This window comes from Scyliorhinus torazame, chromosome 10 (assembly GCF_047496885.1).
Source record: "Scyliorhinus torazame isolate Kashiwa2021f chromosome 10, sScyTor2.1, whole genome shotgun sequence".
Lineage (NCBI taxonomy): Eukaryota > Metazoa > Chordata > Chondrichthyes > Carcharhiniformes > Scyliorhinidae > Scyliorhinus > Scyliorhinus torazame.
In genome coordinates this window covers 252,338,485-252,365,663 of record NC_092716.1, presented here as the reverse complement: position 1 = coordinate 252,365,663, position 27,179 = coordinate 252,338,485, and the positions used below count along the sequence as shown (strand labels likewise).

Here is a 27,179-nt window from a genome sequence, read left to right as displayed (position 1 = left end):
CAGTTTCCCCTCCCTAGAATGTCTGCATTCAGTAGGTCCTCAAATAGCAATTGTTGTGGTGGCCATGGGTATGCCTTGGTTTCCCTACGCAAGATGTTTTTGAGTTGCATATACCCAAATAAATTTGTTTCCCCTCAGTCAGTTGGAACCTCTCGATCAGCTCCTCTAGTGTTGTCAGTCTGTTGCCTGTGTAGAAGTCCCGAACTATCAACGTTCCCCCCGGTCCTGCCTCCACATTTTGAAGGTGGCATCCATTTTGGCCGCGGTGAACCTGTGTGTGTTGCAGATGGGGGCCTTAATGGTCACCTTAGTTAGAGCGAAGTGTTGCTGTAGCTGATTCCACGACCGAAGTGTGGCTATATATTAATCTTTATTCGTGTCACAAGTAGGCTTAAATTAACACTGCAATGAAGTTACTGCGAAAATCCACTAGTCGCCACACTCCGACACAACGGAGGGAGAATTCAGAATGTCCAATTCACCGAACAAGCACGTCCTTCGGGACTTATGGGAGGAAACCGGAGCACCCGGAGGAAACCCACGCAAACACGGGGAAAACGAGCAGACTCCGCACAGAGTCACCCAAGCCGGGAATTGAACCCGGGTCCCTGTGTGAAGCAACAGTGCCAACCACTGTGCTACCGTGCCATCCTATCACCACTGGGCTTGTTGAGTGTCTAGCCAGTGGGGATGGGGGCACTGCAGTGGCCAGGGCCCGGAGGAAAGTCCTTGTGAAGGAGTCCTCCTTCATTCTTATTTTTCCAATTTCTATCCACATCTCCATAAAATCAGCTTTTCGCTAATCTACTATCCTGGGGCGAGATTCTCCCACCCGGCGCCGGGGGCTGGCGTGAATCCCGCCCCCGCCGGTTGCCGAATTCTCCGGCACTGGAGATTTGGCGGGGGCGGGAATTGCGCCACGCCGGTTGGCGGGCCCCCCCCCCGGCGATTCTCCGGCCCGGATGGGCCGAAGTCCCGCTGCTAGAATGCCTGTCCCGCCGGCGTGGATTAAACCACCTCTCTTACCGGCGGAGCAAGGCGGCGCGGGCGGGCTCCGGGGTCCTGGGGGGGGCGCGGGGCAATCTGGCCCCGGGGCATGCCCCCACGGTGGCCTGGCCTGCGATCGGGGCCCACCGATCTGCGGGCGGGCCTGTGCCGTGGGGACACTCTTTTCCTTCCGCCTTCGCCACGGTCTCCACCATGGCGGAGGCGGAAGAGACCCCCTCCACTGCGCATGTGTGGGGATGCCGTGAGTGGCCGTTAACGCTCCCGCGCATGCGCCGCCCGGCAATGTCATTTCCGCGCCAGCTGGCGGGGCGGAAATCAGTGCGGCACGGGCCTAGCCCCTCAAGGTTAGGGCTCGGCCGCTCAAGATGCGGAGGATTCCGCACCTTTGGGCAGCGCGATGCCGGACTGATTTGCGCCGTTTTTGGCACCGGTCGGCGGACATCGCACCGATTACGGCGAATTTCTCCCCTGACCTTTGTCATACTTTTCTCCTCAGTTATCTTACTGTGGTCACTATTGCCAAGATGTTCTTTTGACATTGTTCCTCTTATCTGCTCTGGTTTACTCTCCGTTACCAGTTTGTATACCAAATCCTCCCTTGTTCAGTTTTTTTTTTTTACAGACCGGGTTGGAAAGGAGTCCAGTAAACATTGTAGAAGCACCTTTCCCTTATCCCCTTTTGGCCGATTCATTTCAGGATAGAATAATAATCATGGGAGATTTTAACCATATTCGTTATTCATTTCGGACGTCACGGTGGCACAGTGCTTAGCACTGCTGTCTCACAGCATCAGGAACCCGTGTTCGGTTCCAGGCTTGAGGGACTGTCCGTGGGGTTTGTACGTTCTCAGAGTATCTGCGTAGGTTTCCTCCCACAGACCAAAAATGTGCTGGTTAGGTGGACTGGCCATGATAAATTGCCCCTTAGTATCACAGGGTGTGCAAATTAGGTTACGGGGATAGGGCAGGGGATGGCAGAGCGGATCTGGGTAGAGTGCTCTTTTGGAAGGCCGGTGCAGATTTGATGGGCCAATGATTTCCCTAATTAATATAAGGGGTCTGTAGACTACTACACCTGTTGGTGTGACTGATCCATTTTTATGGGGCAGCACTGTAGCATTGTGGATAGCACAATTGCTTCACAGCTCCAGGGTCCCAGGTTCGATTTCGGCTTGGGTCACTGTCTGTGCAGAGTCTGCACATCCTCCCCGTGCGTGCATGGGTCTCCTCCGGGTGCTCCGGTTTCCTCCCACAGTCCAAAGATGTGCAGGTTAGGTGGATTGGACATGATAAATTGCCCTTAGTGTCCAAAATTTCCCTTAGTGTTGGGTGGGGTTATTGGGTTATGGGGATAGGGTGGAGGTGTTGACCTTGGGTAGGGTGCTCTTTCCAAGAGCCGGTGAAAAAATGAAATGAAAATCGCTTATTGTCACAAGTAGGCTTCAATGAAGTTACTGTGAAAAGCCCCTAGTCGCCACATTCCAGCGCCTGTTCGGGGAGGCTGTTACGGTGCAGACTCGATGGGTCGAATGGCCTCCTGCTGCACTGTAAATTCTATGATTCTATGACTTGTCTCTTGTCCGCAAGGATTCTACTTCTGGATTACTGTTAACTGCATTACTTTTAACACTGCCATTATGTTATCTCTGTCAATGATTAGCTCCCTGGTAAGCTCAGAGGGATGGGACAAGCTGTAGAACTGTAATTAAGAGGGCTGGCATTCTTCCCATGCAGTTCTAGTTAAACCTGTAAAGCAAAGCCATCATTAAACAGCCTGCAGGAAACTCATTAATGCTCTGTGACCTACTGAGAATGCACATCATATTGTTAAACAGCAGCAAAAACTCTGCACACTTCAGTCGCGAAGCTTTGACTCATATTAACTTGAGCCCATTTTTTATGAGTTAAAGCAAATGGCTTTGACCTTGTTGGGAGGAACTACATTTCAAGCAAGCTGAAGTTTACTTTCTCTGCGCAGATGTAAAACATGGTCACAGTACCAAACACCCACCTGCACAAGACAAAAGTCTGTCGCCCACCCACAATACAACATAGCCTCATTCCAGTCCTATACATACTGACTTCAAATAGGTATTTGAATGTTATAATGCCCTCTGCATAGTTTTCTTCATCTAGATTGCATGACTATCTGGCAACCTCCGACATAACTTTTTTTCCAACATGGGGAGGTCGGAAATTGAAGTTAGAATTCTAAATCTGGTCAGTTTTTAAAAAGCACTTTTTAAATATATCAGTATGCAACACTTTCTTTTTAGACAAAGAAAAGATGGAGGTGGAGTGGAATGAAACTAAAGTTAATCCACAAGTACTTTTGTTGTTTAAACTGGCCACGTCATTTAAGTGCTGGGAGCATTTCCAAGCAAACCACCAACAAGATAACATTTAATAAGCTGCATTCTTAAATTTATCATTCTACAAGGTTAATCATTTATTACAGGCAAAGTTCAATGCAGCATAAAATGGAACCTACAGATGAGGCAAGGCATAATTGTTTGGGGGAAAATAACAGATCTGCATTGTTCATATTAACTGCACAACCGTTTGCCATTGTTAGAATAAAATGAACAAGAGAGGCAGCCACGTGTCCAGTGTGTCTGTGCTCGCTGAAAGAGCTACAATTCATCCCATTATCCTACTGCCGTTCCACAGCAGGGAAATGTTTATTCTTTCAATACTCATAACTCACTTCTGAAATTACTTTTGAATCTGCTTCCACCACCATTTCAAGCAGTGCATTCCAGGTCATTATAACACATGGGGTAAGGAACATTTTCCCCACTCATGTCGCCTTTGTTTGTCAATAATCTGGAATCGGTGTCCTCTGACCTTTCTTTCACTGGAAACAGCCTCCTCCTGATTTACTCTTAACAAAATCCTTCCTGATGTTCAATACCTCCTTGCTGTAAGGAGAATAATCCCCATCATTCCATGTAACTTAAGCTTCACATTCCTAATACGATTCTCGGAAAACTTGCCTGCACCCTCCCCAAGGCCATGCTTTCCTAAAATGTGGTGCCCCGAATTGTCAACCATACGTCAGCTGGGGGCTAATGTCATGAACGACGCTGTTGTTATCTGCGAGGGTATCCCAGTGGTTGTGAGAGTGGATAGTCCTGTTTTTGAAATGAATGGTATGAGGAGTCAAGTGAAACCCCAGTGAGACTGAGCAGTCCAGTAACAATTGGTAAACACTATTTATTAAATTAAATACACACACGAAACAGGACTACACTATTCCAAGATAATTAAGTAATTGAAGCACTAAACACACACGGATTGTGTAGAACATACCCCTTGCTCCAAAATATATCCATGATACCTGAACTCCTTAAGACTTCCCCAGCCTCCCCATACAACAAGATCTAGAAGTTAAATCCAGTTTATAATCACCACACAATACAGGGCTGATGATCAAGTCCGGGAAACGTCTTTTCCTGATCCAGGAAAGATATTTAAACCCCCTTTTCGAAGGTTTTGGCACAGCCTTAACTCAAAGACTTGGAGGCTGTCAGATGTAAAACTTGGCCGACGGGCTGCGAGGTGGAAAATGGCTTGTCTGCTTCGGAGGCTGCGAGATTGTTAACCGGCCTGCCTTCCTTCGGATGGTCCTGTTAATTGTACCTTTTTTCCCCTTTGATTCTGCCTTGTGTGTGTGGCTGTCTGCCCCCCTCAAATTCCTTGACTCTAGAAATTAGCATGTGTATGCTTCACTAATCTCCCAATCTCCTGGATAAACAGTTTCCAATCCCCTTTCTGCTAATCTCGTTGCTGGGAAATAAACATGTTATCCTGTCTTTCATAGGCTGGGCCATTGCTGTTGCTGGGAAGATTTTGCTGGGAATATCGCATCCTATTATGTCTTGTTAAATTCATGTTACTGCTGTTACTGGGCAAATCCATGACACTAATCAGTGTTTTATAAAGGTTTAGTAAAATGTACTTGCTTTTGCACTCAATTATTATTAGAAAGCCAAGGATTCTTTTTAAAAACCTTCTCAACTTGGTCTATATCCTTCAAAGATTTGTGTACATACACCCTCAGATTGTTCCTTTCAAAATTGTACCATCATAACCAGCAAGATATCCATTTTTATTCTGTGATCAACTTCCTTAGCCATCCCTTCTTTAACGCATTTACTGCTATCTATGAAAATAATCTAGATCAATTTATAAAATTCCCCACTTATCGCCATTCTTTAATAGCTCGCCCAACAGTAATTCCAATGTCCAGGATGAATGGGCTGAAGCTATTTGAATACATAATGAACATGTGATTTAATAGATAAATGAAGAATGTACATGTTTATTGCGCTATGTCAGATTAGATTGGAAACACAACACAAGCTTAAAAACATTGCTTGCCTAATGAGCAGTCACATGTAAACAGGTGCATCTGCTTCAGTAAAAATGGCCACGTGGTCACTTACTAACTGCCAAGAAATACACTTCAAACAAGAGCCACTGAGCTCCCCCACTCGCACATTGCACAACATTGTTCGCATTCGGGTTTAATTTCAGCTTCGACAAACTTGTTTATTCCTCAGTGATACTTGCCAATTAACAAGGTAGAAACAATTAAACATTTGGGTGTAGACATTTGCTAGAAATGTAACTCAATAAACATTTGAATAAACCTCCAATACAAAAAGCCTTTCTGAGAATCAGAATGGAGCACTGGATGTATTACATTGGTTTAAAAGCTTCCACAAAGCAAGCCTTTGCCCTTCCTTCAGCGAGAGTTATAGTCTAAACCTTAGATTTATTTCAGAAACCGATGTCTAGCCTGATCAAGTTATGATTTATTTCCAATTGACACATCTATTGCTCACAGTTGACTTAACAACTAAAAGTTTGCTTATAAAATAGGTGTTCATGTTGTGAAAATGTGGCACACAATTATATCTAAAATACTGAGCATGTGCACGATTAACGGTGTTCAGATTGCATCATACACCATGAAAGCTCAGAACGAAGCATTTGTTTGACTCTTTTTCCTGGCACCAAACCAATTCACTGCAAAAGGCTGGTCATGTGATGTACATCTGCAGGCTATTTGTCAGTCATTATTACATACGGTTAATTGTCTCTAATACTCCAGCCTCCACTCAGGGTAAATGTACTGAGGCAAGGAAATAGAATTTCCAATGCAACAGACAGAAAATATCAGAGAGAATGAAACAATGTAATTTGATCTCAAGATCATGGCAGCCATGGTGGCACAGGGGTTAACACTGCTGCCTCACAGCGCCAGGGACCCGGGTTCAATTCCAGCCTCGGGTGACTGTCTGTGTGGAGTTTGCACTTTCTCCCCGTGTCTGCGTGGGTTTCCTCCGGGTGCTCCGGTTTCCTCCCACAGTCTAAAGATGTGCAGATTAGGTGGATTGACCATGCTGAATTGTCCCTTAGTATCCAGGGGTTAGTTGGGGTTTTGGGGATAGGGCAGGGAAGTGGGTCTGGATGGGGTGCTCTTTCAGAGAGTCTGTGCACACTGGATGGGCTGAATGGCTTCCTTCTGCACTGTAGGAATTCCAGGATTCTCCTAGGATCAGGTAACATTTTAAACTCTTTGACAATCCATAGGGACTGCAACTGAATACCAGGAATATTCACCGTTGTGATTGATCTGCAAGAGTTTACAGTTTACCCACTACACTTAAAATGTCGGTCTGAGCAGCTTAGCTAAACCATTACGAGTTCGACAAAGCACATGGTGTGACTAGGAGAATCATATGTGTGATTCATTGAATGTTAATTTAGCCATTTGGTGTTATTTACACTGATGCAAATGACTTTCACAGCTTGCTCCAAGCTTTATTTTGCCTTCAGTGTTCCCAGAATGTAGGATTCAAGGGACAACTGAAGGAAGCAAAGGGCAATTATGAGATGCACAAATTCAATAAAACTGAGAGTACAAATCATGATATAATTTGTAGTTTTAAAACACCATAAGCGAAGTGACAGGATCCACAATTTGGTGCCTATAAAAAAGGTTAACCTTTACACTGACAGAAATGAATAGTATACTCAATCTTGGCCTCCTTCTCTCCATCTGACCATTTTCTCTTTCACCTAATCCAGTCAGTTCATCAAGTTACTGCACCGGATATTGCAACAACCCACAAACAAGAACAGAAAGAATACCGTGCAATAATGCTGGAAACTCAAAATAAAAACAAGAGACTGCTGGAAACATTCAGCAGGCCAAGGTGCATCTGTGGAAAGAGAAACATAGAGTACATGTCTTGAGTTGATAGGCCATGAGCCTGAATCACTGATGCTGGGCCTGGCTCAGTATTTCCAGCATTTTCTGCTCTTTAATGCTGCAATACTATCAACGTGTTTGCTATGCGATGCAAAAATATTTGCCCTGTGTGGAGATGAGCATCAGTATGTGTGCATATGTTTTTGCAGAATGATCCAAATTTTCAACTACTGCAAAACAGCGAAACATGGGGTGAGTTCAGGTCTGAAAACGAACATATATCAGTATTAACCTATTGGAATAAATGATTCACCTGCAAAAATGGGCTCCGAATTTTGAAGAAGGGGGAGGTCAATACGTAAATATATTTAAAATTAAACGCAAGTAATTAAATTAATTAATTAAATTTTGTAGCAAAGCAAACAATCACTGCCGAACACAGGGCAGCAACAAAACTATAACAATTTCAATACTATTCCAAATTAAAACCTTTTCCCGCTGTCATGAATAGATTAAGGGAAGTTTTTTTAATGTAAATATTATATTATTTATTCGGACAGTACCCTGTGCAATACATGGCCACCTGTGTGGGAAAGGGGGAGGGCAGGCTCTGTCCACTCTCTGGATCAGCGGAATCGCCCCGGATTAACAGTCCGATGCGGAGTGATGTTGGATTCAAAATGTTAACTCTGCTTCTCGATCCACACAAGCCAATGTGTTTTTTCAGTTTTCTCTTTGTGTTTCAGATTTCCAGTACATGTTGTATTTTGCTCTTATTTATTTGATTCGGCCACCAGGCTTAGCCCCTGTCCCATCACCTGGCACCCCCAAAACTCCTCACTCCACATACACTCAGCCTACCTGTTCCCCCTTAGGCCCCACACTTCACCCCCACCTCTCTCCAGCCCCTTGCTCACCACCAGCCTATCACGCCCCTCAACACTCCCCCCCCCCCCCCCCCTCCTCCAGCCCTCGACATCCTCACCATCCCTCCACTCCACCGCAGCCCCTCCCTCCTGTCACCAGCCCCTCCCTGACTTCAACCCCAGCCCATCACTCTGAACCCTACACCCCCTCCACTCTCTGCTCCTCCACACCCTCCAGTCCCTGCCCATCCACCCGCTGCCCCTCCAACCCCTGCTCCTCCACCCCCTCCACTCCCTGCCCCTCCACACCCTCCAGTCCCTGCCCATCCACCCGCTGCCCCTCCACCCCCTGCCCCTCCACCCCCTCCAGTCCCTGCCCCTCCACCCCCTGCCCCTCCACACCCTCCAGTCCCTGCCCATCCACCCGCTGCCCCTCCAACCCCTGCTCCTCCACCCCCTCCACTCCCCGCCCCTCCACACCCTCCAGTCCCTGCCCATCCACCCGCTGCCCCTCCACCCCCTGCCCCTCCACCCCCTCCAGTCCCTGCCCCTCCACCCCCTGCCCCTCCACCCCCTCCAGTCCCTGCCCCTCCACACCCTCCAGTCCCTGCCCATCCACCCGCTGCCCCCCCACCCCCTCCACTCCCCCCCCACCCCTCCACTCCACACCCCCCCCACCCCTTCCACTCCACGCCCCCCACCCCCTCCACTCCACGCCCCCCCACCCCCTCCACTCCACGCCCCCCCACCCCACGCCCCCCCCACCCCCTCCACTCCCCGCCCCCCCACCCCCTCCACTCCCCCCCCACCCCCTCCACTCCACGCCCCCCCCACCCCCTCCACTCCCCCCCCACCCCCTCCACTCCACGCCCCCCCCACCCCCTCCACTCCACGCCCCCCCCACCCCCTCCACTCCCCCCCCACCCCCTCCACTCCCCCCCCACCCCCTCCACTCCACGCCACCCCCACCCCCTCCACTCCACGCCACCCCCACCACTCCACGCCACCCCCACCCCCTCCACTCCACGCCACCCCCACCCCCTCCACTCCACGCCACCCCCACCCCCTCCACTCCACGCCACCCCCACCCCCTCCACTCCACGCCACCCCCACCCCCTCCACTCCACGCCACCCCCACCCCCTCCACTCCACGCCACCCCCACCCCCTCCACTCCACGCCACCCCCACCCCCTCCACTCCACGCCACCCCCACCCCCTCCACTCCACGCCACCCCACCCCCTCCACTCCCTGCCCCTCCGCCCCTCCCTCACCCCATTCCCAGTGTGCCCCCTCCCCTCCAGGCCATCGCCCTACCCCTTGCTCACAGACCCACTCCCACCCCGCCCATCCCCACTCCCCACTTACCGGATCGGGCGTCTGCACCACGTCCTCAGCGGCTCCCCCCAGGCACGGCAGACACATGCCCATCCCCGCGGCGCTGAGAGAAAGACCCGAGCATGGAGGCCCACCCTGAGCGGCTGGTGTGGGAGCAGACTGACTGGCTCCAGCCCCGCCCCCTGACGCCGTGCGTCCGCCCAGCGCCATGGCAACCCGCCCGGCGCCTACAACTGACAAGGAGGCGGCAGGAGGGACCCTGCACCTCAAACACCGGCCTCCTCCTCAGAGAGCTCCCCTCACTGGGCGCCCAGAGGAAGCTCACCCAAAAACTCAGATTTATGGAATTCTATTCCATCCCGATTAAATGTTCCCCACATTTTCTGATTGTTAGCTTTGACAAAGAGTTATCGGACTCGAAACGTTAGCTCTTTTCTCTCCCTACAGATGCTGCCAGACCTGCTGAGATTTTCCAGCATTTTCTCTTTCGTTTCAGATTCCAGCATCCGCAGTAATTTGCTTTTATCCATCCTGATTAAGAATGAAACTGGAATATTATAAACAAACTTGGAAGAGAAATTGTATCATTTAACTAAAATCCATGGACGATTTTATCATCTTAGAGAAATCCAACATTCCACAGAAATGAAATCATCTTTTCAGAGCCAGAGGGGTTGTTCCGCAGTAATTATAACTTAATATGTGTTCGAAAGAATAGAAAAAGCAACAGGCTTGCAGATGCAGCGACACTCGGTTGGTGCAGATGAAGGTTGCTAGCTGAAGCTGTCATAGAATCTACAGTGCAGAATTAGGCCATTCGGCCCACCGAGTCTGCACTGGCCCTTGGAAAGATCACCCCATTTAAGCCCACACTTCCAACCTATCCCCGTAAACCCACCTAACCTTTTTGGACATTCAGGGCAATTTAGCATGGCCAACCCACCGAACCAGCACATCTTTGGACTGTTCCGTATAGCAACAGCTGAGCTCGAAGTAGGATAGGAGGTTCACTGGTTAGTTGCATGGGAGAAGGGTGCACCCCTAGGAAGGTGTTTGTGAACTTGCACTTAGATATCGATTCCCTCTTGGGGAGGACAAAACTCTTTACTGAAAAATCTTGCACTCAGGTATATGACCTCAACAGAGTAAGAACAGGTGAATCCATGGTGAACCCCCCCCCCCCTTCTCCTCTTCCCCCGCAGTCAAGAGACCAGATGGATCATTGACTAGGTACCTGTTAGATAAACACAGAAAGAATGGAAATCAAGATGAGAAATATGAACGAGATCCACAATGGAACCCTGAAGATCACCAGGAATAGTGGACATGACACAGAAAGCTATAGTGTGATAAATGTAAGAAATTGGTATAAATATGTTGTATTTTATATCTGTTGCAGTAATGTTTTTCAAAGCCTGAATTCAGGTATATCTATCTGTTGCATGATATTAAAGAGTCTAGGTTAAGGTATTCAGACTCTGTGGCTGCAAAAGATGTAATTAAGCTGTCATAAACGTACGATAATCATCATTCCAACTATGTATGTGTTTACCCACATAAGGCCCAATGGAATTTGGTTATGATTGTTGGAGGCACAGTAGCACAGTAGTTATCACTGTTGCTTCACAGCACCAGGGTCCCAGGTGGGATTCCCGGCTTGGGTAACTGTCTGTGCGGAGGCTGCATGTTCTCCCTGTGTCTGCGTGAGTTTCCTCCTGGTGCGCCGGTTTCCTTTCATAAGTCCTGAAAGACCTGCTGTCAGGTAATTTGGACATTCTGAATTCTCCCTCTGTGTACCCAAAAAGGCACTGGAATGTGGCGACTAGGGGCTTTTCACAGTAACTTCATTGCAGTGTTAATATAAGGCTACTTGCGACAATAAACATGTTTTAAAAAATAATACCGTGAAGATTAGATAATGTTATGGGTCCGGGTTTACAGAACCTCAAAGTGTTTCATGGAGTTCAACTGACCCACAACTTTTAATAGATTGTGGTGTGGGACGCACATGGCATACTCTCCAGGTATGATACAGCAGAAATGGACAAATGGTTTTTAAAACAAAACAATGTTTATTCTATGAACTCAAGTTAACCCTTTTAAAACAAACATTGAATATCTTAACACCCATTACGTCAAAGATATTCCCAAAAGACTACAACACAAAATAATCCTTCAAACTGTTCCTTTAAACATCCAAAAGACTTCAAACCTTCAAAAATTGGAGCACATTAGGTTTCATTCAATATATTTATAGTCTTTGGATTGCAGAAATCAACAGACCAGCTCTGTGTTTCTTCCGGCAGCTCACAGCAAAACACACAGACACTCCCAGCTGCGTTCTCAAACTGAAACTCAAAAAGCAGAAGTGAGCTCAGCTCCCCCCACCTTCTGAAGGCACTTCAGTAATATGATCAGCTCCATTTCCTAAAGGTACATTGCTTAAACATCCATTTCTTAAAGGTACTCTCACATGACACCTCCCCCCGCCCCCCCCCCCCCAACAAGAACCCCCCCCCCCCCATCAACTTCAAGATGGTTTAATTTCTCCCCTTTGCATCATCAATTCAGAAATGCACACAGTAAAAACACTTTACCGGTTCAAAAAAAAACAACACACGCAAACAGGTATAATAATATCGTCGATTTTTTTTTTTTTTTCGGTCTTCTTCCTCCAACCAAAATCCTTCCGTTCATCACATTCGTGACAGAGCATCGGCTATCACGTATTCCCGTCCTGCCACATGTACTATTTTTAAATGGAATGGCTGTAACAATAAACTCCAGCGAAACAGCCTCGCATTGTTATTCTGGAATCGCTTCAAAAACGTAAACGGATTATGATCAGTATATATAATGGTGTCAGACGGATTGCTGGTCACATAAATGTGAAAATGTTGCAAAGCCAGCACCAAGCTCAAAGTCTCCGAATCAATCGTCAAATACCTTTTCTGGTGAGAATTCAATTTCTTTGAAAAATAACCAACAGGCCGCTCTAGCCCTTCGTCGTCGTCTTGTAGAAGCATTGCACCTACGCCCACATCACTCGTATCAACAGCCACTTTGAATGGTTTGGTATAATTTGGGATGGCTAACACAGGAGCAGTGGTTAACACAGCTTTCAGGCCGTCACATGCCTGTTGACACTCCGCTGTCCACTGGAAATTGTTATGCTTCTTGAGCAAGTCCACCAGTGGAGCGACCACACTGCTAAAATTTGGAACAAATTTCCGGTGAAATCCACTCATACCACAAAATCGCATTATTTCCCGTTGTGTCGAGGGTATCGTAAACTCCCCAATAACTTTTGTTTTCACATTCCGTGGGACCAATCGACCCTGTTCGATTGTATGGCCAAGGAAAGTGACTTGGGCTTTTCCAAATTCACTTTTGGCAAGGTTTTTCACCAAACCCGCCTCCTGAAGTCGATCGAATAACTCCATCAGATGTTTTAAGTGTTCTTTCCATGTCTGGCTGAAAACTACCAGATCGTCGATGTATACCGCACAATTGGGTAATCCTGAAACGACTGTATTAGTTAACCGTTGAAATGTGGCTGGGGCATTTTTCGTGCCAAATGGCATAACTTTGAATTGGTATATACCATCTGGAGTCACAAAAGCTGAAATCTCCTTCGCCCTTTCGGATAAAGGTGCCTGCCAGTAACCTTTAAGTAAATCCAATTTGGAAATAAAAGCGGATTGTCCCACTTTCTCAATGCAATCCTCCAAACGTCGGATAGGATAAGAGTCCGTTCTTGTAACTGCATTAACCTTCCTATAGTCCACACACAACCGTTGGGTACCGTCTGGTTTAGGTACCATCACTATGGGTGAGCTCCATTGGCTGCAACCCACTTCAATTATGCCATTTTTAAGCATACTCGCAATCTCTTTGTTAACCTGTGCCAATTTTAAAGGATTAAGTCTATATGGATGTTGTTTGATAGGAACAGCATTTCCCACATCTACATCTTGTATAGCCATTTTAGTACTTCCCAATTTATCTCTACAAACTTGCCCATGTGATATCAATAATTCTTTCAGGTCAGTTAATTTTTCCTCTGGAAGGTAACTTAACAATTCATCCCAATTTTTAAGAACATCCTCATTTTCCAATTTAATTTCAGGTATGTCAAATTCACAGCCATCTGGATTTGGCTCGTCACTTTGAGTTAGATTCATTAAAACCTCTTTTTTCTCTCTATCCCTTTCAAAGGCTCGGTGAGTCTTCCTTCTATCTGGTGTTTTTACCACATAATTCACCTCACTTCATTTCCTTTCAATCTCATACGGTACACAAAACCTAGCTTTTAAAGGTTCACCTACCACTGATAACAACACTAAAACTTTATCTCCACTGGCAAAACTACGAACTTTGGATTTCTTGTCCGCTACCCGTTTCATCACATTTTGTGCAACTTTCAAATGTTGTCTAGCCAATTCACCTGCTCTATTTAATCGTTCCCTAAAATTTGACACGTAATCCAATAGTGGAATTTCCTATTTCTCACCCACCAATTTTTCTTTAATCAATTTAAGTGGTCCTCTTACCTCATGACCAAAACTTAGTTCAAAAGGACTGAATTTGGTAGACTCATTAGGTGCATCCATAATTGCAAACAGTACGAATGGAATTCCTTTGTCCCAATCCTCTGGATAATCTTGACAATAAGCCCTCAACATTGTCTTTAATGTTTGATGCCACCTTTCTAATGCTCCCTGCGATTCTGGATGGTACGCAGTTAATTTAAATTGTTTTATTCCTAAGCCATAACTTCTTTGAATAACTTTGAGGTAAAATTTGATCCTTGATCCAAATGAATTTCTGTGGGTAGTCCATATCTAGTAAAGAATTTAAGTAACTCCTCCACAATCTTTTTAGTTGTAATATTACGTACTGGAATGGCCTCTGGAAACCTAGTAGACACATCCATTATCGTCAAAAGATATTGATTCCCACTTTTTGTTTTCGGAAGCGGTCCTACACAATCAATTAGGACCTTTGTGAAAGGTTCCTCAGATGCTGGAATGGGTATTAAGGGTGCTGGTTTATCACTGCTTGAGGTATCCCTATCACTTGACATGTGTGACATGATTGACAAAATTTAACTACATCTTTATGTAGTCCAGGCCAATAAAAATGTTTCTGGGTTTTAGCTTGAGTTTTCCTTATCCCCAAATGACCTCCCACTGGTACCTCACGTGCCACTCGCAACACTTCCTTTCTATACCCTACCGGCAATACCACTTGATGAACTTCTGTCCACTTTTCATCCGCTCGCATATGTACAGGTCTCCATTTTCTCATCAAGACATCACTTTTACGGTAATAACACTCTGGTATATGCTTTCTGATATATCCGTTTTATTTCCAGATCTTTTTGCTGTAACTCCGCCAATTTTCCTGAACTAAAAATATCTGCCTCATCCTCCACCTGTTCTTGTTCTTTTTCAACCATCTGATCAAAATTCATTTCTGATAATTGCACTTCCACTTCATCTTCACTCTTTGATTTCTCCTCTTGTCTTAACCTGTGACTTTGCGACCTTGTTACTACACAATCCGGAAAAATCCCAGGATATTCGTCCTTCAACACTTCAGTTGTCTGATTTTTCATTGGCTTATCAACCACAGTAGGCATCACTCCCACCTGCGATCCAGCTATATCATTACCCAAGATAAACTGTATTCCTGGACAAGATAGTTTCTCTATTACTCCTATGACCACTTCACCACTCTTCACTGGACTTTCCAACCTTACCTTATATAATGGAACACTACTCCTCTCACCCTTAATTCCACATATTACCACCTTTTCTGGCAACATTCTTCCCAAACTACATAATTCCTCATCTCTTACCATTAAAGATTGACTAGCTCCTGTATCTCTTAAAATTGTGACTTCTTTACCTGCTCCTCCTGATACACATGAGTAAACTTTACCACACAAGTAAATTCTTTAAAGACATCTGGCATCTTCTTATCAATTACTTGTTGAACAGGCAGTACAATCATTTGCACCTCCTTCACTTCCCTTGGGCTTTCCTTTACCACTTTAACAAACCCCACTGTCTTATCCTGTTTTGCCACATCAGCCTTCCCAGTGCTTTTCTTCAACCACCAACACTGTGACTTTACATGGCCTAGTTTATTACAGTGAAAACATTTGAAACTTTTCATTTCTCTTCCACCCTCCTGGATTTCTTTTTTAATCTGAGGTACACTCTCTTTATTATCTCCATCAGATCACCTTTACCGTTACCACTTGAGTATTTCTCATGTCCCCAGTTTCTATCCCTCACCGGCTGAAACTGATGTTGGAAACCAAGCCCTGATTTATGAACTAATTCATAATCATCTGCCATTTCTGCTGCTAATCTCGCAGTTTTAACCCTCTGCTCTTCCACATGAGTTCTCACTACATCAGGAATTGAATTTTTAAACTCCTCCAAAAGTATAATTTCTGAGAGCTTCATACGTTTGGTCTATTTTCAAAGCCCTTATCCACCTATCAAAATTACTCTGTTTGAGCCTTTCAAACTCCATGTATGTTTGACCAAATTCTTTCCTTAAATTTCTAAACCTTTGTCTGTAAGTTTCAGGTACTAGCTCATATGCACCTAAGCTGGATTTTTTCACCTCCTCACACGTTCCAGATACCTCCTCCGGCAGTGATGCAAATACTTCACTAACTCTACCCACCAGCTTTGTTTGAATCAGTAATACCCACATGTCCTGTGGCCATTTCATTTGTTTAGCTACCTTCTCAAATGAAATGAAAAAGGCTTCTACCTCCTTCTCATCAAACCTTGGCAATGCTTGGACATATTTAAATAGATCCCCACCACGTCTTCGACTATGACGCTCTGTCTCACTATCCTCATCAATCTCATCCAACTGCATGCTTCCCTTTGCGTCTGCCAATTTTAACTGATTTTCATGTTTCATAGCCATTTTATGAAGTTCAAACTCTCCCTCTTTTTCCCTTTCCTCTCCATCTCTTTCACTGTTTCTTTCTTCTCTCTCCTTTTCTTTTTCCTCTCTATCTGTATCTCTTGCTTTGTTTCTTTCTTCTCTCTCCTTTTCTTTTTCTCTCATTGCATATTCAAGCTGCTTTAATTCTTTTTCATGTTCAAATTGCTTAATCTGCAACTCGAGCTTTGCCATTTCTTATGAGTCAGAATGTATCTCAGGCAAATTTAAATGTTCCACTACCGCGGTAAGTACCTCATCTTTTCGCATTTTGCCAGGCAATATTAACTGCAATGCTCTTGCCAAATCTGTCAGTCCGCTTTTAGTCTCTGTCTGTAAGGTATTGTGTGTTATCGTGTCCACCCCAAAAAACTCCTGAGCCTCTGAAAGAGCCATTGTCCACAACACACTCCCCACTTAAACTAAAATACCACACCTGAAAAGCAACCACAATATGCTCACCCCTCACTGTCTTTAAGTTCGTTAAGCCAATCCAATCGATAGACTTTTGTCCCGGACGAGCATCCAATTGTTATGGGTCTGGGTTTACAGAACCCCAAAGTGTTTCATGGAGTTCAACTGACCCACAACTTTTGATAGATTGTGGTGTGGGAAGCACACGGCGTACTCTCCAGGTGTGATACAGCAGAAATCAACAAGTGGTTTTTAAAACAAAACAATGTTTATTATATGAACTCAAGTTAACCCTTTTAAAACAAACATTGATTATCTTAACACCCATTACTTCAAAGATAACCCCAAAAGACTACAACACTAAATAATCCTTCAAACTGTTCCTTTAAACATCCAAAAGACTTCAAACCTTCAAAAATGGGAGCACATTAGGTTACATTCAATATATTTATTGTCTTTGGATTGCAGAAATCAACAGACCAGCTCTGTGTTTCTTCCTGCAGCTCACAGCAAAACACATAGACACTCCCAGCTGCGTTCTCAAACTGAAACTCAAAAAACAGAAGTGAGCCCAGCTCCCCCCATCCTCTGACATCACTTCAGTAATATGATCAGCTCCATTTCGTAAAGGTACATTGCTTAAACATTCATTTCTTAAAGGTACTCTCACATGGCAGATGATTTAAGACACTCTGTTTAGTCGTAGGCAAGCAGGTAAGGGGATCTGCCTGGGATAAAAGGTGATGCAATTCATGGGCGGAGCAGGCAGTTTAGTTTAGACGTCTGCTAGGAGATTTATGCTGAGCAGCAGCTTTTGCCAAAAACTGTCAGATTAAGCAATATTCTGACACAGAGAGAAGGACCTGCCAGCTGTTTCTTGAAAGCATCTCTCTTTCTCTCTTCAAGCAGTTTTTGCAAGGAACCTCTATTCAAGTGTACGGGAAGAAGTCCTGTGTTTGCTAACTTTACTTATAAGTGGCTTTTGACCTGTGATGGGCTTTGCTTGATTGGAGATAAAGAAGGTATAAGTTAGTAGTAAAATGGGTTTCCTTTTATTGTTCAGAAGTGTTTATTTGTTAATTATACGCTATTTTCTGTGATTTTAATGTAGTTTAACCCTGTGTTAATAATAAAGGTGGTTTTAATATAAAAGATACCAATTGGTCAGTGGAATCACTCCTGAAGTGAAGTATCCTTTTCTCACAGTTTTACAAATTTAAAAAAAGTGTTTGGGGTTCTTGTCCTGTATCCTAACAAGTGTTGGGATCTTGTCCAGGAGCTGAACAATAGGAACATTGTGCCGCAATCACACGGAGTTGTGTGATATGCTAAACACCTGCAAACGACAGGCAGAAAAGGAAAAATAAATTTGAGGTTCCCAAGTGGCTAACCTGCGGAGGCATCCACAACCATCCCTTTATGGGCTCAACAACGATACTGACGTGTACTGGGGACATTCAGCGGAATAGGCGGCAAAATACAGTCATAGGGACAGCTGGATGACCACTGATTTATAATGTCACAGAGCCTCCTCTCTATACCACCCACTCCGCAACTGTGATTCAAAGTGGATTCCCTCTATTGCGTATAGGGTGATACCTCTGAGAGGAAACCAATCACAACGGAGACAGTAGAAACTTTTAAACAATTCACCGCTACGGAGACATAGAATGCTACTCAAGGACGTGTAGGTACTGAAGCTAAATCATGGGAATACAAAATTCTGGAAACACTTGATGGAATGACAGAGATCTATAACATGCATAGTAAGAATATCCCTACCCTGGTCCAGGCCAAATGCCTGTACACTGCCTGGGCAGACTTGGCCCTGAATATTTGGGATGGATAATTAACAGGAGACCCCTGTCTAAAGGTGGTACACATGGCAGCCTTGTGTACCATCTACAAGATGCACTGCAGTAACTCACCAAGATTCCTTAGACAGCACCTTCAACACCTACGACCACTACCATCTAGAAGGACAAGAGCGGCAGATACCTGGGAACCCCACCACTTGGAGGTTCCCCTCCAAGTCACTCACCACCCAACTTGGAAATATATCAGCAGTTCCTTCACTGTCGTTGGGACAAAATCCTGGAACTCCCTCCCTAACAGCACAGTTGGTGTACCTACACCTGAAGGACTGCAGCTGTTCAAGAAGGCAGCTCACCCCCACCTTCTGAAGGGCAACTAGGGATGGGCAATAAATGCTGGCCTGACCAGCGACACCCACATCCCGGAAATTAATTTAAAAAAAGAAAGCTGGCACAGTGGCGAATGGGCAAGTCAATTGGGGAGCTGTGCCGGGCATTCGGCAAAGGAAGGAGAAACCCCCATGGAATACGTGACTTATGAAGAATTTTCAGGAATGCTGAACCCAGCTAGGGATGATGGGGTGTTCCTTAGATGTTATAGAAAGGACTAGGTCCCAAACACCAGGAAGCCCTGGACCTTGGATCACCGGGCTGGCAAAACTTTATGGCAACAAAACGATGGGCCACTGAGATGGAGACAAAGGGAGGAGATGATAAGACAGTGAAATGAGTGCCACCATAGTGGTGACTGGTAATGAGACGGAAATGGGGCCACAATTTTGGCAGGTTTGGAGACACAGACTGAGCATGCAGGAGGAAGGGAAAAGCGGGAATCACATGTTTTGTGCGTGGCAACAAGACATAATTCCAAATGCCGGGCTGGCACAGGAGACGAAACCTCAGACTCCAAGGCGCAAGAATAACTCTTACCCCCCTTCCAGAACAGATTTTGGAGGTGATTAAACTCACCTCCAAGAAATAGGCAACAGAGGTCCCCTTACTGGACGGAACCAAATATCCAAATATATTTACCAACACATCATTAGCAATTCAGAGGAGACATATATTAAGGGCAGAATGAGGTGCAGAATGTTGGTGGATACTGTGGCTTTGGTCTCCATTACCAATCAACCATTACCTATTATAGAACTCACAATATTCTTCGCTGAGTTGGGCGAAAATCATGGCACACAGCACATATCGACATGGAATCTTAGAAATAGGGACCCTGGAGATATCAGTGCACTTTTGGATATGCTCAAACCTGGAGGGTACCATTTTGGGAAGGGATGTACTTCACGAAATTGGTGCATTAGTAGATCCGAGGAAGAAAAGGATAAAGAGGAGAAAGAGGTTATTGTATGTACATTATTCATACAGAAGCCAACCTACTTCTGGACCAGACAGATGAACTGTGCTACCCTTCCTGGAACTGGAACCAAGTCCCGGTGAACTGATTAGTGCTTGTAGGAGGAAACAATGTTTTATATGGTAATGTACACCAGGAACTGGTAACCGTAGTCCTAAATATATCAGATAAAGATTTATCCCTGCGGTGCTTTGCTAAGATATGACCATTGGACATGGCCTTGTTATTGTGCTCAAACAAGCAGCACAATACAACAGCAGAGATGCCATAGCCCCCGATTCTCAGCAGGGCCGGGGAAACGCAATTTGGTAAATGATGCCATTACACTATTTAATACAGGGACCTCAGTGGTAAACTCGATTGATTTGTCCTGGGTGGACTATAAAATCCGTCAATTAAGCCCAACTTTAGAAAATGTTAATTTGTTCAAGTACATCGCAGTCCCCCACCTCGCTGATTTCTATGCCTACATTGTCCTTCTCCATAATGAACACAGATGCAAAGTACTCATTTGAAACCTCCTGTATGCCTTCCGGCTTCACACACAGATTGCCACGTTGGTCCTTAATTGGACTGGATTGGATTTGTTTATTGTCACGTGTACCGAGGTACATTGAAAAGTATTTTTCTGCGAGCAGCTCAACTGATCATTCAGTACATGGGAAGAAAAGGGAATAAAAGAAAATACATAATAGGGCAACACAACATATACAATGTAACTACATAAGCACTGGCATCGGATGAAGCATACAGGGTGTAGTGTTAATGAGGTCAGTCCAGAAGAGGGTCATTTAGGAGTCTGGTGACAGTGGGGAAGAAGCTGTTTGTGTGTGTTCTCAGACTTCTGTATCTCCTGCCCAATGGAAGAAGTTGGAAGAGTGAGTAAGTCGGGTGGGAGGGATCTTTGATTATGCTGCCTGCTTTCCCCAGGCAGCGGGAGGTGTAGATGGAGTCAATGGATGGGAGGCAGGTTTGTGTGATGGACTGGGCAGTGTTTGCGACTCTCTGACGTTTCTTGCGGCCCTGGGCCGAGCAGTTGCCATACCAGGCTGTGATGCAGCCCGATAGGATGCTTTCTATGATGCATCTGTGTAGAACGGACTTTAGTTGGCGGATTAGCTGCCTTAAATACCTTGTATTATTTTAATCAGCTGCTTGACTATATTTCATGGAAATAGGCACTTAACGAAGCATAGAACATAGAACATATATAGCCTTATGGTTAGTCAAAAAGTTCCAAGTTCTGTATGAAACAGTCGGAAGATCACACCATGTAAACAGGCGTACAGCTGCACATTGTTTTGCTTAGGCGAGGAACTCAAGGCCTGTTATTAAACTTTGCTCGCTTTCTGTCTCCTTGTTTAATCTCAAGAATGCCTCTCCCTCCTAGATATTGCTTATGATATTATATAAATTACTCGCCTTACCTTTGTAAAGCAGGGACATTTGGAAAGACTGCAGTCATTCTAATTCCCTCCACGAACTTCGTGTTAACTAAAGGACCTTTTGCGAAAACTCAAAGTGCTGACTTTTTTCTTCAACAATCTGTAAAAGTTATAGAATTTTTTTTTTTAAATTTTAAAATAGAATTTACAGTGCAGAAGGAGGCCATTCGGCCCATCGAGTCTGCACCGGCTCTTGGAAAGAGCACCCTACCCAAGCCCACACCACCCTATCCTCATAACCCAGTAACCCCACTCAACCAACACTAAGGGCAATTTTGGACACTCAGGGCAATTTTAGCATGTCCAATCCACCTAACCTGCACATCTTTGGACTGTGGGAGGAAACCGGAGCACCCGGAGGAAACCCATGCACACACGGGGAGAACGTGCAGACTCCGCACAGACAGCGACCCAGCCGGGAATCGAACCTGGGACCCTGGAGCTGTGAAGCAATTGTGCTAACCGCTATGCTACCGTGCTGCCCTTGGTAAGTTGGTAAGAGTCAATGTGGACATGCCGAATTTCCTTAGTTTCCTGAGGAAGTATAGGCGCTGTTGTGCTTTCTTGGTGGTAGCGTCGACGTGGGTGGACCAGGACAGATTTTTGGAGATGTGCACCCCTAGGAATTTGAAACTGCTAACCATCTCCACCTTGGCCCCGTTGATGCTGACAGGGGTGTGTACAGTACTTTGCTTCCTGAAGTCAATGACCAGCTCTTTAGTTTTGCTGGCATTGAGGGAGAGATTGTTTTCGCTGCACCACTCCACTAGGTTCTCTATCTCCCGCCTGACTCGTCGTTATTCGAGATCCGGCCCACTATGGTCGTATCGTCAACAAACTTGTAGATGGAGTTGGAACCAAATTTTGCCACGCAGTCGTGTGTGTACAGGGAGTAGAGTAGGGGGCTAAGTACGCAGCCTTGCAGGGCACCGGTGTTGAGGACTATTGTGGAGGAGGTGTTGTTGTTCATTCTTACTGATTGTGGTCTGTTGGTCAGAGAAAGTCGAGGATCCAGTTGCAGAGTGGGGAGCCAAGTCCTAGGTTTTGGAGCTTTGATGTGAGCTTGGCTGAGATTATGGTGTTGAAGGCGGAGTTGTAGTCAACAAATCGGAATCTGATGTAGGAGTCCTTGTTTTCGAGATGTTCTCGGGATGAGTGTAGGGCCAGGGAAATGGCGTCTGATGTGAACCGGTTGCAACGGTATGCGGATTGCAGTGGATCAAGGCGTTCTGGGAGTGTGGAGGTGATGCGCTTCATGATCAACCTCTCGAAGCACTTCATTACTGTAGTGATCTGTACATCTGTACATACATCTGCACATACACCAGGGACTGCAGACAGATGTAACAGCATCACTGGAGGACATCAGAGACGGGTATAAAGGGTCCAGCCCAAGGTAGGATCTGCCTCTTTCAGAAGCACAGGGCTAGGGAGCAGCAGCAGCAGACAGCTCAGCATAGGCAGCTTACCTTAGCTTCACTGGTCATACCTCTTGACTGTATTACATCTAGTTAAGCTCTGGAAACAGAACGAACCTACTGAATAAAGTGTTTGTGTTAACTGGAAGTCTACAATCTTTATTCAGACTTAGAGAATAATATAATTATGACTGAAGTCAGGGCCACCGGACGGTAGCCATTGAGGCACGTTGCCTGGTTCTTCTTTGGTACCGCGGTGCATGATGGTGGTCTTCTTGAAGCAGGTGGCGACCTCGTAGTGGAGTAGGGACAGGTTAAAGATGTCCGCCATTGCCTCTGCCAGCTGGTCCGCGCAGGCTCTGAGTGCACGACCGGGGATCCCGTCCGGGCCCGTCGCCTTCCGAGGGTTCACTTTCAGGACGGCCGATCTGACTTTGGAAGCTGTGATGGTAGGTGTGGGTGAATTATGGGCTGCTGGGGCACTCGACAGCGGATTGTTGGTTACCTGCTCGAACCGAGCATAGAATGCATTGAGTTCATCTGGGTGGGGTGCGCTGCTGCCAGAGATACTGTTCGGCTTCGCTTTGTAGCCCGTTATGTTGTTTAGATTGGCCCTACTGTTCCTCTTGCCCTTAATATATGCCTCCTCTGAATTACACTCGGCCAATTTGCAATAGAGATCAGCATGATTTAGTAATTGTTGCCCTGCAGTTTCCTGGTCTGCAAAGTGTTGACCGAGTCAACTAATATTCCTTGCTTTCATTCACCTTCAACATAATTATTTCCGTCTTGTTTGTGTGCTATGTGTGCTTCAGTTTTCTTCTGAAATGCCCCCTATAGCTACCAATTTCTGCATGTAGAGTTGCAAAGGAATTGTGTTTTTATTTTCAGAGGTCACCTCCAAATCAGTAGCTGTTAAAACAGCCTTTTCCATCATGAATAAAGAGCCTGCGTGACCCATTTTCCAAAGACTTCTCTCCCCCTGTCAGAGCTACCCTTTCACTGGCCAATGTTGCAAACACGTTTGGTCTGATTTATAATGATTCCACTGAAGTGACAATGGTTGGTCAATTTCAGTGAGAGGGAAATCAGTCGATGACTCCTCTTGGGGTTTCGCTTGGTTTGTGTTGAACTGTCCTTTGAGTTTTCTGACTGTATTCCGAACACTTCTTTTTTTACTTTTGTTATTAGTTTTCTGTTCCGCTATGAGGGGGAAATTTGTCTCTTTGGGATTGATTTTTTGGATGCAGAAGACACATCAAGGAGATCATAGAATCATAAAATCCCTACAGTGCAGAAGGAGGCCATTCAGCCCATCGAGTCTGCGCTGACCCTCAGAAAGAGCACCCGACACAGGCCCAGTCCCTGCCCTATTCCTGTAACCCCACCTAACCTTTTTGGACACTAAGGGGCAATTTAGCATTGGCCAATCCACCTCACCTTTGGACATCTTTGGACTGTAGGAGGAAAGCGGAGCACCCGGAGGGAACCCACGCAGACACGGGGAGAACGTGCAAACTCCACACAGTCACCCGAGGGTGGAATCGAACCAGGGTGCCTGGCGCTGTGCCACCCTTTTATGATTGTGACATCCCATGACAATCACCCTGGAAGCCAATCACGTAGCTTTAACTATACTAATCAGCCTAACATCTGATTTCTGGTGGGGCTTCAGTTTCCAAATGGCGCTGGGAAAGTACATGTCTTTAAAGACGTTACAGAGAGTGCAACCATGATTATTTCACATAATTTCAACATATTTTGATTACCAAAGACACTTTGCTGCAAATCTTTTTTAAAAATCAATATTAGATCACGTTTCTCTAAACATGTAAAAAATGCAATGGGAAATGTGAATGGTTGGAAACCTTGAGCAGATTCAATGGAGGTTGTCATAATATCCACTCATGTATATAATGAGATGCAGACAGGCAGTGATTGACACACAGGGTGACCAGTAAGCACACAACACAGTGCAGCCAATCACCAGACAGTACACCACCACTATAAAGCCAGAGGGCACTAGGTTTCCCGCTCTCTCAGGACCCAGCCACTGAGACAGTCACAGTCCACGAGCTAGCAAGTGCCAACACCATGCGGTAGCTAGTAAGTCTGGTCAGGCTACTACAAGGTCTCCACTCAGTTCAGTATAGTGTCGACCCACACCTGAATATGGATATCAGTCCTATCGTTGAATAAAACAGTGTTGGATCTTCTCCAGTGTTAGACGTCTGTTTCTAGCTTCCCTGCATCGAGTGCAGTCCACATCGAACCTACCGGCCTAACACATCAGAGGTTTTCATGAGAAGTCCGGGCAGTGTCGAAAGACCATAAGACCATAAGACATAGGAGCGGAAGTAAAGCCATTCGGCCCATCGAGTCCACTCCACCATTCAATCATGGTTGATTTCAACTCCATTTACCCGCTCTCTCTCCATAGCCCTTAATTCCTTGAGAAATTTATCAACTTCTGTCTTAAAGACACTCAACGTCCCGGCCTCCACCGCCCTCTGTGGCAATGAATTCCACAGACCCACCACTCTCTGGCTGAAGAAAGAGAAACTGTTCCCATTCATGGAAGGGTTGTTGGTAGTTTCAAGATCACCAGTTTCAGTGTGACTATCATTTTGTAGTTTGGATCAATATGTTCTTAAGCATGTTCTGATAGAAGCCATTTTAATAAAATTAAACCAGTATTATTGGAAACCAGACAGATCAGTTAAGTAGTCAGCCTGAATTGTGAGACAATTTAATTTTTTTTCCTAAAAGTTTACAGTGCCCAATTCATTTTTTTCCAGTTAAGGGGCAATTTAGCGTGGCCAATCCACCTAGCCTGCACATCTTTGGGTTGTGGGGGCGAAACCCACGCAAACACGGGGAGAATATGCAAACCCCACAGGGACAGTGACTCAGAGCCGGGATCGAAACTGGGACCTCGGCGCCGTGAGGCAGCAGTGCTAACCCACTGCGTCACCGTGCTGGCCTATGACACAATTAAATAATAATTAATTAATAGATATTTTAGAAAGGCTGGAAATATGACTTGGAACACAAATTTGTCTAACTTACAAGCCTATTATTAACACTTGAGTATTAATGCAGACTTTTAAAGTGCTGTGAGGGTAAGATTAGTGCCTCTCAGGCCATCGAATAAAGAGATCCATGAATGTTAACCTTGAATAGGAGAACTGAATTGTGTTGAGGGACCTCAACTCCAAATGACAGATCGCTATTATGATAAATTATTGGTCAGCACTCGGACCTATCTCAAGATAAGAGATACAGTTTGCGAAGAAGCATTATCTTAAAGCTGACACAATGTGAGTCATTAGATCAAAACAAATGGACTGATTCTAATTTGATTATTATTATTATTGACATTTAAGGGGAGGTGCTGAGAACTGTCGTCGATGTTCTTCGGAGTTGTCACTTCACGACTTGGTCTGAGGAGGGTGGTGAGAATTCTGTTCAATTGTTAAAGTTAAACTTTCCCCTCTTACTTTTAATTCCTGTGATGTGGAGATGCCGGCATTGGACTTGGGGGGGTGGGGGGGGGGGGGGGGGGGGCACAGTAAGAAGTCTTACAACACCAGGTTAAAGTCCAACAGGTTTGTTTGGAATCACTAGTTTTCGGAGCTCAGTTCCTCATCAGGTGATTCCAAATAAACCTGTTGGACTTTAACCTGATGTAAGACTTCTTACTATTAATTACTGCTAATTGCTGTTAATTGATACTTTGCTTTTAATCTTTCTGATGTGTTATCTTTTTAAAGATTAATAAACTTTCTGAATTCATCATATAACCTTGTCTTGCTATTTGGTTAAGTCTCGAGAACCTTATCTGATTTATGATTGTGGGGGCTATTGCAAACAAGTGAACGCCATAAATTGTGGTTCACAGATTAAAACAAAAACAATTTATAGGGTCGAGAAGCAGTGGGCAACAACATAGGTTGCATGGCAGATAGCCCAATGCAGAAAAACCATTTCATGCAATGAACAGTAAGGATCCGGAAAGCACTGCCTGAGAGCAGGGTGGGGGCAGATTCACACATGGCTTCCAAAAGGGAATTGGATAAACAGCTGAAGAGGAAACGATTGCAATGTTCCAGGAAAAGGCTGGGAGAGTTGTTTTTGAAAACTCACCACTATTCTTAGAATTCCCCCTATACCAAAAAGGGGCGACATTCTAAATGGTGATCAGGGATTCTCACTCCCCGACTCCGATGCAAGCTTCAGTGGGTGCTATTCAGGTCAAACTATATTTTCAAGTTATCCCCCGATATAACCCACACCTTCACCGAAGATTTC

At 45.4% G+C, this 27,179-nt stretch overlaps 1 protein-coding gene across 1 annotated transcript in view; it reads right to left on the bottom strand.

Annotated features, from left to right (window-relative positions):
* svip (small VCP interacting protein) overlaps nucleotides 1-9,622 on the bottom strand; it is a 30,654-nt gene extending 21,032 nt beyond the window's left edge. The window contains exon 1 of the mRNA XM_072466671.1: nucleotides 9,464-9,622. Coding sequence (XP_072322772.1) covers nucleotides 9,464-9,526 — 63 coding nt within the window. The 5' untranslated portion in view covers nucleotides 9,527-9,622. The remainder of the gene's footprint in view (nucleotides 1-9,463) is intronic.
* Nucleotides 9,623-27,179: the final 17,557 nt, after the last annotated feature.